Here is a 17,891-nt window from a genome sequence, read left to right as displayed (position 1 = left end):
CTAGAAAAGGCTCCCTGTTTGCCTGTGAGCTTGCAGCAGCGCTGTGTGGTTCTTTCTGATGTTTTCCAGTTCTACACAACAGATGTGGTTTTGTAGTGGTGATGATCATTGTAGTAGTATCTAAAGGCTCTAGTCTGGACTGGGCCTCCACTCTGTTGGATGCTATACAAACACATAGGCAGATTTGGTTCCTGCCTTAAGGCTTAAACAGACTTGGGAGATGGAAAACATGACCCATAGACAATGGATCCAAGTGATGGCCGTCAAATTTCATATAAGTTATGTGTGTTCATGTGTCTTATGGGGACAAGGCTGGGATAAGGGACAGTAGGAGAGGATGACTAAATAACTTCAAGAGAGTAAGAAAAGAAAGGAACAAGGAAAATTGAAGGGAAGTGGCCATGTGTCTAGGAAGGGAAAAAGGAGAAAAAGAAGGAGGGATGGAAGGAAGGGTAAGCCAACTAGGAGAAGGACTGTGAAGGAGAAGGCTTGAAGTAGTCAGCCTTCTGGTAGAGGGAAGAAAGTTCAGAAAGTCAATTCTATGCTATTACTGTTGTGCAGGAGCTTGTGAAAGGGAGTTTATTCACCAAGGGACCTAAAAGGCTCTGAAATGAGTGTCCTCTACTCAGTTCTGGTTGTGGAGGCCCAGTTGATCCTCTGAACTGATGCTACCTACCCTAGCTCCTCTGCAGAGTGAGTTACTCTACTTCTACGGGCTTGGTCTGACCTTGAGCATTCTGCTCTACTTCTTGTGGCCACGTAAGAGAATTTCCAACCCAGGTCCTTCTGGCTCTTCTCCTTGCTTTACTAGTGCTTTGATTTGTCAACCAGATCTTGTTGAGGGTAAACCTCTTTGCTGTGAGGTACAGCAGGATCTGCATGGTGCCACTGCCATGAAAATGAGGTGAGCATTGCTAAATGACCTCCCAGATGCTTCAAAACTGAAGCCACTGAAATCTTCTCAGCAACCTAGATCCCATCCTAGCTACCTCTGGCTAGTTCTATTCCAGTATTGTCCCTCCCAACCAGTTCTAGCACCACGCTTCTGCCCTCCATAAGTTTTAAGTCAATGCCAATTTTTCCTTCTGCCCTCTGCACTGTTCAGACTCTGCTTGCTTAAGATGCACTCACACGAGGGTCATAAACTCATGACAATATTTAAAGTGCTCAGATAAACTGTCCTTCTAGTCCAGCATCCTACACCACAGGACACAAGATGAAAGAAAGATGAAAGATAAACTCAGAACAGACAATTAAGAAAGACCCAAACTATAGGCAAAAAGTTCTTCCTAAACCTAGTTAGTAGACATGTCACATGATTTGCCTCGTTGCAGGAAGCAGAAACAGTAAAATTCTTTATTCAAGTCAAATTAAACGGTTGTGAAAATTAAAAAGAAAACAGTTTTGTGGTTACTAGAGTAAATGTTTAAAATGTATCAAGAGTACTTTGCGGTCACAACTGTTCTTAGATGGTTGCCTTTCTAAGTAGGTACATGGATCAGATAGCCAGAGAGATAGAAAGGAAAAAAATATCAACTGGCCATAACATAAAAGTGGGTAATGTCTAAGAAAAGTCATGTTAAATTGTTAATTTATATTTATAATACAGAAATGTATATTATATTTGTATTATACTTGTACATCCTGGAAGTTATATTAACAATGTACAGTATTTCCCAAATGGGCTCAGCAATGTATTTAATAAAGTAAAATAAAATAAAATAATAATTTTTACTCCTAAGTTTTCCAAGAAAAAGCCTTCTATTGTGAATAGTGACTATTGTGCTGAACAGGACAATATTTGCTTTGCAGTGAATGGTCTGATGTAGCTAAGAATTCAAAAGCGTATCAGTTAAAATCCCATGTTTTTCTTTATTGCTTTGAGGAAAAAAATTCCTTTTCCACTAACATTTTTTAAAGTCTCAACCAAAATGTGTTTTTTGCAGGGCAGGGAGATTGAGCAGGGAAGGAACTGTGGAAGTTTGGGAAAATATTCTGAAGCTACATTTTTTAGTTATTCAAAGTTGAAAAAATGTAGGCGTATTTCCTGACTTCAGCAAGTCTGTTGCTGCTCTGTGAAAGTATATATTTGCATTAATGTTTTTTTAAATGTTTGTATTAGTGTGCTTTTTTTTTTAATTTAAAGTGGAGACCAGTTCAGTTGGCTAGATCGTCAACCTTTACCAAGAATTGCCTTTATATTTCTGGATATTCCTCTAAGTTGTTTACAGAGAATCTTAAGTACTTTTAGAAACAGCTGTCTTTGTAACCTACCTAACTATATCAACCTTACGTCAACTAAGACTTAACTAGCAATATGGGGATTCCTATTCACAACTCTGCCAAGCTGAATAAGGAAGTCCCTCTCTACTACAGTACTGAGTGTTAATTTTAAAACCTTAAGGCCAGCTACAGACTTTACACTGTTACCGGTGTAAGTGATTGGAAACTGGTTTGTACACAGAACAGAACAGAAGTTTTGCACACACAGACTGGTTTAAAAATGGCAGAACCTAGTCTAAGATCATTTGCTGACAGTCCATTGGATTTGATAATTACAAGTTTGAACCTAAGGCTAACCTAAATATGGTAAAAGGCAATGGGGAATCTTTTGCTTCAAGATCAAGCTTCTTCAAAGGGAGCAACATTTCTACAGCACATAGTTCTATACTTCGAGACTTTTATGAGTTTGAGAGTACCCCTCCACATCGAGAGGTAAAAATTTGTTCAGCAAGACATGTACACCTTTCAAGGACATTATATTTCTAGCACATTACATGGTACTGGATAAAAAAAAAAAACTACTTACTTGTTCATTGTCCTCAGACACTAAAATAAATCCATTGTTATCTATGAGGTAACAGTTAATTGCCTAAAAAAATAAGACCACAATTTCAATTCTAGTTCTTAAAGCATATCATTAATTTCATTAAGCTATTCATTTTAATCCCAAATGTTCTGTAAATGGATACACATGTAGCCCTTATGGAATTACAACTACTCATGTACAACTTTCAGCTGAGTGCAGTTGTTAAGCTATTTTAAGTGTTTACTTCATGCACACAAACCCAGTGCAGACACATATAGGAATAGGAAACAGAACAGAACCACAAGGGTAAAGAAGAACAAGTGCCGTGATGTTATTAATGCATTCTTAAAAATAATTCCCTGTAACAAAGAATACAAAGGCACACAATCCTATTGTTTCTTATGGCTTGGGCTGTATTTAGAGAAAAACTTCAGCACAATGTCATTACCTTAATGATGTATTAATGAAAACATAGTGTCAGCTTGGAGGACCAACAGGGGACCAGGTAATATTTTTTTAATTTGTTCATAGAGTGAGAGGGGGTTGAGGCTTCTGTAAGAGAGGCCCCATAGGTCTCCTAAAGTTTTTCAAACTGTGTTTTTAATTGGGAGTTGGATTTTGGTGGGTCAGACTTATAAACTGCATAAAGCAAGGGAAACCCCAAATCAGTTTTCCACCTCCTCCCTCCCTCCCCCACCATGCACAGATCATTTTAACCTCAAGTGAATGAATTTGCTACAGGCTAAGATTTAATTACTGCTCTGCAAAGTTTAAGCATACAACTTAATTCAAACTCTGATATAACTTAGTTTTACCTTTATTACAGCTTTTAAAGTCTACCTCCACATTAATTTGTAGCATATTGCCATGGTAGTGCTAGTGCTAATGCAGCAAATACTGTACCATAGTTACTACCATTTTTTGTGACATTTACATAAAAATGTACCAAAAGGCTTCCAACAAAGTAAATTTCATGTTTGCTCTAAATCCAAAGCCATCCTTTCTCACTACATCTGTGGTAGACCCAGCTAGGAATAAAAGCTGAACTATGCTACATTATAGTTACCCAGAAAAAAAAATCTTTAACTTCAAAAATTCAAGCAATTTCCTTCAGAACCCAATACTGCAGTGATATAGACTAATGCTCGGGTCTACATCTTTCAAAGCATAGGACTGATTCTGATCTTGGTTCTCCATTGAAAGTTGTTAATTATTACAGCACTACAGTCCAAACATAGGACAAATAGGAAGATACAGAAATGATGTATTTGTATCAATTTTCAAACTCCATTCTAGATAAACAATCTAATTTAAAACTCTTAAACCTTCCAGGTTGCACTAGAAATCTGAGAAGATTTGGTCCATACTGAGAGAATACTATGTAGTTCTTCAGGTAAGTTTTAGACTTTTTTTACTCTTATGTTGGATAAAGTATGGAAGTGTGGGAGAGGATGTCAGACAAATACCCTCAAACTTCATGTTTGTTTCTCAAACTCCAGGGTCAACATCTGGTGCAGCTGTAACTCCACAACTCATTTAAAAGTTGTTCACTGTGACAATAGAGTGAAAGGAAAGAGAAGAAGAGAAATGTGTGAAGAATGCACCCAGGGCAGTCTCCTCTCAAACTTTCTTTCTCTCTCCTTCCTCCTGGACCTTCTGGCTTTCACACCAGGCAGGGCGCAGGAGCAGCAGCAAACAGCAGCTAAGTCAGTGTGTATAATGGACTGCCAGGTATTCTGGAAAATGTAATTTTCTAGAGTGGCATTTACTGCTGCTGCGGGGAACTTTCACCCCATTTTTTTGGCCAGTGAAGCCAGAGTCAAGAAGGCAAAAAAAATTTTTTTAGCAGAAAATATGGGGTCAGTTCTCAACCCAGCAGTAGCAAAGTCCACTGATTCTCTATAGAATTATGATTCCCATAAAATCTTGCATTCTGTGACACACACTGCCTGTGCCAGCTGAAAAATGCAGGCAAAGTGGTAAACAGGAGGGTGCGCATGCCCCACAATCTCCCCGCCACCCCGGACTTCTGGCACTCTTCCACTTAGATAGCACCTGGGGCACATACCTCACTCACCCATCCAGTGCTACTGGGAGACTGGATTTGTTTCTGGGTATGTGGGGATAGGATTTGTATAAGGAATGTTGTTCACTTCTTTTGCCTGTGGTCTATACATTTTATGGGACTATGCAGTACTTACAGGAGCGCAGTCATTTTTCTTTTGCTTGACATCAGAGGCAGATCCAGAAGGGGCGCACATCCCTATCTTAAACCATACCACAGAGGCAGCACCTGGGGATCTTTTTTAAATCCCTGAAGCAGGTAGGAGTCCCTCACCCCCACCTTGCTTCCCCTCTGTACTCAGCAGCACAACTCAACTCCCTCATTTCACCCTTCCTCACTTGCTGGTGCTACTACCTGCCCCTGCCAACCCAGAGGTAGGGGAAGCTCCAGAACTGCTTCTGTCCCACTCCAGCTGTGCTACATAAGGACCAGGTTCAGCTCAAGACAGTGGCAGTGACTGCAGCAGTGGATAGGTAACTCCACCCTGCCTTATATCCCCCAGATGTTCCCTGCCAGCCTGGGAGCAAACTCAGGGTGTGGTAACTAGCCTACTACCACCACTGTGGCTGTCCCTGGATAAGCCCTGCTCCCCATGCAGCCTGGATGGAGCAGAGGAAGAGTGGTGTTGGAGCTCCCCTGCCCTCAGGTCAGCTGGGGATGGTGGTTATTGTGGGTGGGGATCAGAATGAAAGGAAGGGGAGGGAAGCTACCATTGAGCACAAAGGGGAAGGGAGGGGATGCTGCAAGGGGTAGAGGGCAAGATTCTTACCTGCTCTGGGGACTTTTTTGGTCTGTCAGCTGTGGTGGGAGGGAAGAAGGAGGGAATGGCACGGGTTACTGTGCCTGCACCCTCTTTCCTGCATCTGAGATTGCTTGCTTAAATAAACAACTGCCTTTCTCATATAGCTCCCATTCAGGAAAGATTTTGTAAAGTGAAATGCAGCACTGGAAATGACCATTTGCAGGCATTTACCTGTCCAGCACATTAGTGTGTAATTTTGAAGCTTGAGATTCATTCTGGAGACCATACTGTTTGCATACAGTAGGCCTGTGTGAAGCAGTAGGGTGGTTCATGATTGACTAGTGTGGGGAGTGCACTAAACTCTGTCAGTTGGCTTGAAGGTTCAAGTTCAATGAACTTTTGACTTCCAGGGAAACTTTCCATATGTGCAGAGTCCCTGGATTTGTAAGCAGAGTAAGCATGAAGTGCCAAAATAATTAACAAAAATGTGGCCTTCGTTCTGAGAACATACCTAAGGAAGACCCTGAGTATTTTGCACAGCTCCAGTATATTATTGTATTAACAATAATGGAAAGTAGCATGGATTAAATGACCAAAGAGGGGGGGGAAAAAAGCCAACCTGAAAAAGCCTTAAAACACCTATAAAAATACCACTATTATACTAAATTCCTAGCCCTAACAGGAATAAATTGTGATTTCTACTTTACTGCATGTCTGGGATGTCATTATTTGAAAGCAAGACAGTCTGGGAACTGAGTTCATGACTTCTGACATGTGATATGGTGTAAGGTCCCCCCCCCCATTACTTTTTTACAGTCAAAACTTCCTTTTCCCAGCATTTCAACAGATTCTGTATTTGATGTCTTTTAAATACACGGTTTTCTTTAATTACCAAGGTTTGCACTATTGCTAAATTCCTCTACACTGTTGCATGATGTTTACTGGTGTAATTGTAAAGTGTGGCACATACTTTAATAGCTCATATGCAGCCCCAGACCTGTTCATGCACATGCAGTGTTAAGTTTCATATATGCAGTCAAGATAGCAATTGGCTTTTACAGCATGCAGTCTTTTATAGGTGATGTGATAAAACAAAGTCTTTCCTTAGTGTTTATTCATCTCACTCACAGAAAGCTGGTGAGCACTGGCACAAAATAACAAACATAATTAATATGTTCATAACCATTGAAGCAGATTTGGCAGAAAGCTACATGAGTTATCACAATAATGTGTTGCTTTAGATATAGAAATTGTGTGCTCTTCCTATGTAGCCTCTAGGACAGTCAAAGATGAAGAGATCATCTCTTCTCTGTTCACCAAAAACTGCCCTGAATGAAATGCACGTTATCTCAACCCGAACTGCCCAAAGCTATACTCAGCAAGCTCCTTGGGTATGACTGGGAGCCGATTGATGAGAATATTTAAAGGCTGTTGGAAGAGATCCAAAGTAAAGCTTTTACATTTAGATCACAGAAAGCTGGCACAAAGCTAACCCTAGTGGAGAAATACCAGGAAACATATGAAATTAACAGTTCTACAGAGCTTATTTTCTTAATGGGAACCTGATTACTTTTGAGGAGATGGGGCTGGGAGTACTCAGAGCTCTAATTAAAATTGGTTGAAATACAAATGATAACACAGAAACGAAGCCAGCAGGTTGGAGGTAGGAGCTTTAGCTTGAAATCAGAGCATCTGGGTCAAACTGATTTTTTTAATTAATTAGGAATTGCAGCAGAAAACTTAACTTTTAAGGGGTAATACAAATAATGATGGCAACTTCAAAGCAAGTAGCTTTAAGTCTTTAAAGTTAAAGATGAAAAAGACCAGTAGTGTAACTAAGGTGGGATGAGTATGGGGAGAGGGAGTGAATGTGGACAACAGGGTTGGCTCCTAGAGAGCCCAGCCATGGGGCTGTTTTTGCCTGAGCAGAGATGACACTGCTACAGAAGTGGTAGTGGTAGCAGTAGCTGGGGACGGTAAGCCTTCCCTTCCACTCACCTACATTCCCCCACCCCCCCAGATCTACAGTGGTCAGCATGCCCCTGCGTTCCCCCAGACCCTTCCCACCCAGTCTCAGGTGCTTAATAAACTTATTACACTTATGGAAAAGATCCGTTGGTTCATACAGCCCCAGACCTATTACAAAGATGTAGCATAGGCACTAACCCTTTCACAGCTGATTGCCTACTTTTGAATTTTGGCTGTCATTTTTGCAATCTGAATTGCCACACATTGAAAAAAGTGGTATCACGGTACCTATATGTATCCTGGCTGAATTTTCCAATAAAATACTTGTTCAAAGTGTACTGAATGCCGGGCTATATTGAGGTGCTGGGCATGTCTACGTGAGATGTTAATTGCACAGTTGACTAAATAACTGCACAATAAATGTCTTGGTGTCTTCATGTGCACTCCTATTAGGCTGGAGTAAACTAATTTACTCCACAGCAGGATAGCACTTGTTTTTACAAGTACTATCCTGCTGCAGGTAAAAAATTACATAGCAGTACACATAGCAGCCCATATCTAGATGCCGCCTGGCTGGCTGGGGCATGAGGTTGCTTCAGTGTGGGGGCTGCCTGCCTGCCCCTTAGCCCCACACTGAAGATGCCTCCTGCCCAGCCAGCCCCTCCATACCACAGTGACCTGCAAGGAGCAGCCTTGGGCTGGCAGGCTGATCTCCAGAGTCCTCTGTCAGCCGGACCTGCTCTGCCTGGGCTCCACATGCTGCACCTGAATAAGTTGCAGAGCTTATTGCCCAGAGTTAATTGCTCCTGGGCACACATTCAAACAGTAATGTAATTGCACATATAGACACACCCCCAGTATACAATCCTAGAAGTAGGTTTGATGAGATTCTTGGCATACCCAGTAAAAATTTTTGCAAATTAATTTCTAGAAAACTCTCATGTGAAAATGAAAATAATTTTCGCTCTTGTGAGCCAAATGCTCATTCTTATACTCAAATATGTTTCAAAATACTGTTAAGAAATTGTGCTGACCATTTTGGATAACTTCTAATGGTCTTTGCATCTTTGCATTCTAAATCAGATTTTCTTAGTGGACCTCCAGTTTGATTTTCATAACACTATGTAACTATTTTTGTCAATTATTTATATGACACTAAATAAACTTACCGCTATCCATAACACAGCATTTTTCAAGAGAGTTTACTACTGAATAGACAAAAATATGTATAGGGCAACAGTTCAAGTGTAGGAGAGTGTAGAGACTTCATTGACAAAGGCGCTATGAAGTCAAACGTAAGGAACATTTTAGACAAGAACAGGCAGTCTGTTTCACATATTGGGGATGGTCCAAAAGAGGACAGAAAGCCAAGAGCAGCAAAAAGGAGATGAAAGAGGAGAGGGAGTTGGGAGGAATTTGGACATGTATAATAATAAGGAAAGGATATATTTGAGTAATACTGTAGTGGAAGAAGTGAGAATTTAGTGACAACCTGGATAGATTTGTCAGTGAAAACTAACTGAGAAACCAGGGGCGATATATATTAACCTGGGACGGCAGGGACATTGTGCACTGATTGGGCAGAGAGGTGAGGCAATCTTATGAGGACAGAAACTAATAGACTAGTAGTCCTCAGTCTACTTAAAAACAAAACAATCTATCACTCTTATTACAATGCAATTAGCCCTTTTAAATGCCACACAACACTGATAGCTCATTTTTCTTTCAAGTCTCTTTTAGTCACTGCTTCCTAGAATTGAATCTCTACCCACCCTTATAAGTATGACCTGCATAAGTGGATGACTTTGTATTTGGCTGTATAGAAATATATGTTGTTTACTTCTACCTGGTTTACCAAACAATCTATGTCTTTCTGAAGCAATGACCTGGCCTTATTGTGGCTTACCGTTCCCAAAATCCATGCACCACAACTTTGGTGACAAGTTTTTGTTTCTTTCTATTTTCCCAACTCTTGTGTTGCTTGCAAACTTCATCGGTGATTAGTTTTTGTTCTTTCAATCCCTTAATAAAATGTTAAGAAGTGAAGAGCCAAAAACTGATCTCTGTAGGACTTCAATAGACACATACCTGCCTAACGATAACCTATTTGCAATTACATTTGGGACTTAACAACTGGCCAGTTTTTAACCCGTTTAACCATCTACAATGTAGTATTCTCAGTTTTCAATCAAAATGCCCTAAGGTATTCAGTCAAATGTCCTAGCAGCAATTTAAGCATATGATACCAAAAACAGGAGTTTTTTCAACCAAACTTGTCTCCTTAACAACATGCATATTTCCCCAAAAAATCACTCCTCTGAAATTGGGTTGCACGTCTTAAGCAGGGAAGCTGATTACAACAGTAGAAGGGAAGCATGGGGACTAGGGGTGTGCAAAGCGAGCTTTATTCAATTTGGATTTGGATTCGGCCTGAATCAGGGACAGCGATTTGATTAACTGATTCAGATCACTGTCCCTGATTTGATTCAGCCAAATCCAAATCTGAAGACTAGATGCTGATTCAGAGAATCAGTGATTCGGACATAGACACAGCTTTAGAAGTTTTTTTGACATACCTTGAGGTAGGAGGCATGGCTTGTGAATGCTGTGATGGTGGGGTGGATGGAGCACGGGGAGTTCTCCAGCATGCTTGGCAGCAAAGCTGGAAGTGGACTGGAAGTATTTCAGTATTTCCAATCCACTTCTGGGTCTGCCAGGGAGCATGGGGTGGGGAGCCTTCCCATCTCAGCATTCAGCCTCAAGGGGACCCCAGGAGCTTGCAGGGGGACAAAAAAACTTTTAAAGCTGTCTCTATGTCTGAATCTCCAGATTGATTTGGAGGGTTCTGATTCAATTCAGCAAGCTTAAAGGGTCCCCTGATTCAATTCAGATTCAGCCACTGAATTGGGCTGAATCTCCGCCAAATCAAATCAGGGACTGAAGCTTTGCATAGACCTAATGGGGACACTGAAATGGCTGCCACGCTTCTTTCTAAGCTGGTCACATGTAGGGATGGATGGAGCTCACTCTTCAGTGTCACTAAATGTTGCCAAACTGGCAGCACTTTTGACTGAGTAGTCATGGGAAGGGTGAGTAAACTGAAAAGCATACTTCCTGTATTCCATGCAGTCAGAATTCAGCTATGACTTGGCAACTGTTCTTTTCTTCATTCTACCTGCCTAAAACGTGGTGTGTGTTATACAGGAGGCAGTATGTGAATAAATATGGTATTTTTTATAAAGTCACATTATATTGACGTTATATTACTTTCCTTTTCATTATTTATTCATATATTAATTAATTATTTTTTAATGTAACACCAACTCCTTATTCAACTGCATAAGAGATGAGCTTGCATTATATACAGTTATGTAGTGTTTCGGAATATTTTTTACACTTTCCAAACCTGGCTTTATGAAATGTGTTTTCTTATTTTCTTCTGCCATTTACTTCAGATAAAGCTGTTGTAGTAGAAATTAAAAAAAATATATGTATGGTATTTAATTAGAAAAACATGTCTCAATTCATGAGCTTCATAGTGTTTAGGAGGGGTGTGCGAAATGGGCCCTACTTGATTCGGATTCAGATTTGGCCTGGATCAGGCACAGTGATTCGATCTCTTGATTCGGATCACTGTCCCTGATTCGATTTGGCTGAATCCAAATCTGACAATTTGATACTGATTTGATGAATCAGCAATTTGGACAGACACAGCTTTAAAAGCTTTTTCTACATACCTCTAGGTACCAGTGTGGCTCATGATCACTGCGGTGCTGGGGTGGATGGAGTGTCTCACAGCAGCACAAAGGGATTTTCAGAGAGCTCAGCAGCAAACCTGGCAGTGGACCAGAAGTACTTCTGGCCCACTTCTGGGTCTGCTGGGGAGCGTGCTGGGGGCCTCCCCCACATCCCCCCGGCCTGGCAATTGGCTGCAGGGGGACCCCGGATACCCTCCTTCCCAGACTCAGGAGGCACCAGTTGCCAAGCTGGAGGGCTGCAGGGGGGCCCCCTGCATACTCCCCAGTGGGCCAGGAAGTGGACCAGAAGTTCATCTGATCCACTTCTGGGTCTGCTGCTGAGCGTGCTGGGGAGCCCATGGCACTCCTGTGGAATGCTGCATCTGCCCCAGCATGGCAGTGTTCAGAGTCCCTGCTACCTAGAGATATGTAGAAAAAACATTTAAAGCTGTATCACTGAATCTGTCTGAATCTCTCCTAATCGATTCGGAGGGTTCCAAATCGATTCAGAGAGATTAAAGGGTCCTCTGATTTGATTCAGATTCAGAGACACAGCCACCAAATCAGGCTGAATCTCACTGAATCGAGTCAGAGACCAAAGCTTCACATAGTCCTAGTGTTTAGAAGGCTTGAACAGGAGGTTTGTATGGTATGAAAATCTTCACATACATGTCTATTTTGTTTTATTTGCTTAAAACTAGTACAATCAAGGTACACAATTTGAAAGAAAATGTGTGTAAAATACTTACTTCATCATCACAGCTTATGGAACATCTGCCATCAAGAGATGCGCACTGTAAAGGATACCAATAAGATGTATATTTCACACTAAGGTTTTTTTTTCTATTCTGATAATTTTATGATTTATATTTTAAACATGATAATAAGCAACATTTTTAAAAGAATGATATAACTGATTGCAGCTGAATCAATGACAGTAACTTACTGGGGAAAGGCCACAAGAGGATTTGACTGTAGCAGGAACGAGTTAAATCTAGTATAATTACATCTGCATCAAAGGGATTAGGTCATGCTATACAAATTTCAGTTGTTTGGTCCAATCTTTAAAGCCTACCTTAAATGATACATGTTCATAAACCTTACATAGAGAAGAGTTAGTTATTCCCCACAAGGGATTGCCTAAGTCACGTGTCAGTCCATATTTCAGATAATATTTTAGAGATGCTTATTCTCAAAAATAGTACAGTTCCAATTTACTCTCAAGCTGAGAATGTAATCTCTTGATCCTCTTACAATTGGATGAGATTATTTTGTTTAATAAATACACATTTTAAACCCTAAGTAAACCATTTTAAATGCAATTTATTAGAGGCTGTAAAGAAGAAGATAGCCAAACTTGATTTAATTGAGGTGGTACACCACTACATCATATTTCACATTGCTAAAAGCTAGACTACAGGTCCTGAGTAAGGGACAGGGCATGAATCTGCTGCTCAGGAATGACCAGCAACCAAAATGTGACTCAGGGTACACCTACATGTTCATTAATGTGCTTTTGCTACTACACATTACGCTTAGTACCTGCACTATAAAATACTACATAAAGGCACATTAGGCTGTCCTAATGGGCAGTAACTGAAGTGAACACTTTTTTTAGTGATGTTTAATGTAGACTAATTCTACTGTGCATTAGCATATTAGCACTGTTTTTGAGAAGATGCTCTAATGCGCAGAATAGGCTACTGAGCATTAAAGTGTACACGTAGATGCTCCCACGGCTACATTATTTAGTGTTTGATTACTTCTCCCAGTGCTGCCTGTACTACCTTGTGCACCAAAGCAGGAGTGGAGTCAGAGTTCTACCTGACTCTTGCTCACCTACCATAGATTGGGAATTGGAGCACCATGGAGGCTGCTCTCCCCTCCTAATCACCATCCATAATACAGGTAACCTGCACAAGGGAATGATTAATTCCCTGAATGAACATGAGGAGGCCCCCAGCTATGCACTTAGTAATAAGTGTGTACATTGGAAGAAAGTGAGCAAAAACTGAGCAATTTGAAATCATGTGCAGATATTTTCAATACAATGAAATCATGTTTGTATGTATTTTAATTCTGATATTAAAAAGTGTTAGCTAGTGATAAAAACATTAACACTGAAGAGGAAATTCAGAATTATTAGGTGATGATTTTGACTTTCCCTTGATTTACCCTAAAGTAATTATTCATGGCTTTGTACTTTACTTGGAGACCTGATCTTGAGAGCCCTTTCACTTCTACAAGTGAAGGATCAACACCAGAGCAATTAACCCTGTGAACATTATGTCATAATGAATTAAAAAGTAAATTGGAACAGCCTGTAGTAATAGCTTTACAGACACCCATAGGAACTCTTGCACTTCCTTGGCTAACCATATGCTCTATTCTATCATCCATACAGTAAGAGAATGAATATGGACTTATCTACATAGAAAACACCAAATGGAAACATACCTGTCTGCTGGCAGTCCAAAACTTCCGCTGGAAAAATTCAAGTTTCATCTGGATACCTACGGCTGGTAAAAACGATAAATAAAAATATGGTTTTAAAAACCCTATCGTGATTATTTAGAGTTAACCATAGTGGAAATGCTGATGAATCTTCTTGAAATCATACTAGTTTAGTTTAAGAAACCATGTGATCATACATAAAATAAGACTTACCTTTTGTTTAAAAATATCAAGACACTGATGACACAACATGTTAGGAATGCACAAACCAGGAGTTAAGAAGATTGTGCACTTATTTGCACTTAAAATAAAGGGCCTACAAACTGGCAAAAAGGAATTGGTTCCTTATTAATCCTGTTCCATTCTTAAAACCTGCTGTAGAATGCACAGGTATAACTGCGCATTTCTGCACTCTGGGTGAAGTAGTCACAGCTGGGCTGCTGCCAGCGGCCAGAAGAGCAGCAGTGGTGGCAACTATTTATGTTGCCCTTATTAAGCCCCATCTACATGTTACACTTAAGCCATGATTCAGTCAAGGCTACACACTCAGTCAATTAATGGCACAATAAGAAGAGGAATAAGCTACAAAGTCATTTCACAAAATATGTGTAATACCTTTGTAGCTGCTTCCTATCACGTCATTAACTGAAAGTGTGGCCAAGGGCCTGTGTGGCTGGGAGCCCTATCAGCTGATTGGTGAAATGCCCCCCTGCCCTCCCTTTCCCATGGCTCACAGATTGCAGCAGCTGTGGTTTCTCAGCCTCCCCCCCACTCCCCCCCCACAGCTGAGAGATCACAACAGCTGCAATCTTGCTGCTGTAGGGTGCATCCACATAGCTGAGAGCCCTGTCAGCTGACCCAGGCTCTCAGCAGGCTCTCAGCCGAGGGAACTTGTTTGCTTCTGACTCCCCCTGCACTGGGAATAAGGTGCAATGAGATCTAATGTGACCCACACAATTGTGCATCCTGCCAAGCATATGTGGCATGGCAGGAGGTGTGATTGTGTGGCTAGTGCATTAGATTCCATAATGTAAAAATTAAGTTTATTTCCTACCTATAGGGACTTTTTCCCCTGAGCCTGTTGGGCATGTGAGCCCAAAAGCTGGCAAAAAAAGGGTTTTTTTTTGCGATTTCTTAGTTGGTCTAATCAAAGGTATAATCTCTGAACCAAGAGTTCTAGGTTTTTGTATTTCTTTTTGTCTCAGACCAACACAGCTAACAAATACATCCCTGAAACATGGAAGATGTCAAATTTTAGCCAATTTTGAATTTTAAATTTCATTGCTGAACAACAAGAAAGATTTCTACACCTCCCTGCTTGCCATGTGACACCACTAGGGAAGGAATCCTGCCTCATCTGCAACAGAGGAACTCATAAAGTCACTCTCATGGACCCAAAGGGTCAGATTTCCATCTTAAGCTTCCTCTGCGCAAAAATTAAGTTTATTTCCTATCAGAGGCAAACCGAGCAGGGCCCCACCCTGCTCCAATCTCAGACCCAAAGAAGCTGCTGCTGTCATTGGTGGCAGCAGCAGCAGGGGGTGTGGGGGGGTATTGAGCGGCTGGACATGGAACTGCTGCTCCACCCAGCTCCATGCCATCACTACTCTACCTGGCTCCATGGGCCCCCCCCCCAAAGCACGGGGCCTGGGGCAGTCGCTCCGATTCATTTCCCCCCTAGGGACAGCCCTGTTTCCTATCTATGGAGACTTTTTACCATCTTTAATTTTCCTTGAGTCTGATAAAGGGTGTGTGAATCCAAAAGCTTGCAGAAAAAGATAATTTTTTTTGTGATTTCTTAGTTGGTCTAATAAAAGGTATCATCTCTGAAGCAAGAGTTCTAGATTTTTGCATTTCTTTAGATCCCATTGTGCCTTTACCTGCTTATGAGGAGCGGCCCTTAGCTATGCCACTGGTAAAATGTCCCTGGGCAGAGATACCTGCAAGTTCTGTATGCCAATTTAAGTTCTTGAAGCACTGAAGATGCTCCCTGGCAAATTCACTATATAATTTGCTACTTAAAAATAAACTATACAAAAATTCAAATTGTTCTGGGAAGTCAGCAGAGGCTTAATTCATTTTTTTTCTTGAGGATCTATGACATGAATCAACTTTAATCGTATTTGCATTTTCCACAGTCTCTTACTCCAATCAAACATTGGTCTTGTTTCACAAATATGTGGCAGATGAAATCATGAACACTTTTCATATTGTTTTCCTCATAGTGAATAAGGAAAACTATGTGCATAAAACTCATAACATACTGATAGATGTGAGGTAAAATTAAAAATAGAGGAAAGTTTCTCTATTGAATCAGCCTAAAAATATTTCTCTACCAACTGTGCCTCATATACAACACTACTTGAGAGGATAAATACGGAAATACTCTGTGAATCAGCTTCACAGCACATTTTCTCCATCTATCTTATATTATATTGTCATTTATTTTATGGTCAGTGAGGAGATGCTATCTGACAACCACGCAAAACATATTTCCTGCATCTGTTATATTCCTTTATAGCCATTTCTCACACAGAAGTAATCTGCACACTCCACTTTCTTTTTCTGAAACAGAGGCAAAATATGCACCATATTTGCAGGCTACACCGCAATAAATGCTATCTGAATATTTTTAAATCTTAACCTTATATTCCAGTTGTATTGATAGATGTATGAAACGTAGTTCACTAAAGTGTCTAGTACAGATTCTTTAAGCCAGTGGGAGACTTGATACGCAGTTCTGCATGTTTACCTATGTGTGTGCCTAGATTTAAGCATATAAGCATTTTTATTGAAGTCACTGGGGCTAGGGACAGACATTTAAAAAGCCTGAGCCTGAAGTGATTCAATCTTTGCTGGTTAGTCTAACCTGGCTAGGCTAAATCACTGTGTAACTCCATAGACATCTCAGAAATGCAGGCATATGCCTGCAGTGGCTCAGGGTAGAAGCTGGGGGGTGCTAGAGCAGCCCTCCCTTCCCTTCCAGAATGCTGAGCTGAGGAGGAGGGGGCATGGCCAGGCCCCAGCAGGATGCTCTGATTAGCCCAGCAGGGAATTGATAACAATATTTATCACCTCTCAGTGTTTATCATTCCATTAAGAAAACAACAGAGGGACAGTACCGCTACCTGGTGATTCTGCCTATTGATTCTACCTGTTGACTCAGCAGGGACCCATGGCCAGCATATGGTCTGCTAGCTGATACACAGATACCTCTCAGCAAGGCAGAGGGGAGGGGGGAATTCCTGCTTAGCAGGGAGTGGTAAGGGGGAGGGAGGAAGCAACCCGCAGTCTCTGTCAGGGTTGCATCCAGGGAGCAGAAGGGAGAGGCCAGCCCTGCTTTCGGGCAGAGAGCCTCACCTAGCCAAGAGAGCATGCCGGGATGCTGAGGGAGTTTGGTTTATCTTAAATCAGCCAGAGGTCTAGGATAGACATTGCATAAACCAGTTTGGCCCAAATCAGTTAAGTCTGATACTACATTCAACCAAGTTTATCTCAAACCAGTTTCAGCCATTTTCAAACTGGTCTATATGCACTGAACATCTATTCTGTTGCAGGTTTAAACCAGTTTCTAATCACTTAAACTGGTTTGTGTGTAAAGTCTGTTCCTAGCACAGGCATACTTGCATACTTAATATTAGGTACATGATTGCTGTATTGAAGTTTGGATTTGCCCAGTCCTGATAGGTACAAAGAACGTCAGGTGCAATATTAACTATCTTCATCTCCCCTCAATTTTAACTGATATTGATTAATGCTCAGCACCATGAAGGTTCAGACTTATTTTTAAATTGATGGGGAATGGATTACATGCCTTTCTATTCAGTATTAAAACACGATCCAGTTTCTGCAAAGAAGAAATTTTTGCAGAACTTTTCTCTGTACTCTGCAGGGGAATAACATGTATTTCTCAATCGGTGCTACTCACCTTCAAATTTTTTAACCTTTGTTCTTAAAATATATTTGGTGAGGCACAGTGGATTCTTCACTGGTTTGCCAAGTCTGTGTCATAAGGCCTACTTAGTTGTGGAGGACAGATAAAGACATGTATACAATAAAATCTCTTTCTACAGGTTATTTACTAATCTCATCTTGTGGATAACCTATGCAGAAGGG

At 40.9% G+C, this 17,891-nt stretch overlaps 1 protein-coding gene and 1 long non-coding RNA gene across 5 annotated transcripts in view; one reads left to right on the top strand and one right to left on the bottom strand.

Annotated features, from left to right (window-relative positions):
• CACNA2D3 (calcium voltage-gated channel auxiliary subunit alpha2delta 3) overlaps positions 1-17,891 on the bottom strand; it is an 891,165-nt gene that overhangs the window by 48,537 nt on the left and 824,737 nt on the right. For all 4 annotated transcript variants that reach the window (XR_016438419.1, XM_090021142.1, XM_090021141.1 and 1 more), the window contains 3 exons: positions 13,779-13,840; positions 12,071-12,115; positions 2,810-2,872 (listed from right to left, as the gene is read on the bottom strand). Coding sequence is in view for 3 of the 4 variants with exons in the window: in XM_090021142.1 (XP_089877268.1) it covers positions 2,810-2,872; positions 12,071-12,115; positions 13,779-13,840 (170 nt within the window). In the remaining variant the exon portion in view is untranslated. The remainder of the gene's footprint in view (positions 1-2,809; positions 2,873-12,070; positions 12,116-13,778; positions 13,841-17,891) is intronic.
• Positions 3,165-4,500, top strand: LOC149855783 (uncharacterized). Its single transcript, XR_016438420.1, has 3 exons — positions 3,165-3,314; positions 4,142-4,202; positions 4,309-4,500. It is a non-coding gene; the product is annotated as an uncharacterized LOC149855783 (long non-coding RNA).

The sequence above is a fragment of the Crocodylus siamensis genome, chromosome 11 (assembly GCF_052110815.1).
Source record: "Crocodylus siamensis isolate JL-2025a chromosome 11, ASM5211081v1, whole genome shotgun sequence".
Classification (NCBI taxonomy): Eukaryota; Metazoa; Chordata; order Crocodylia; family Crocodylidae; genus Crocodylus; species Crocodylus siamensis.
This window is presented reverse-complemented; position numbering and strand designations above follow the sequence as displayed.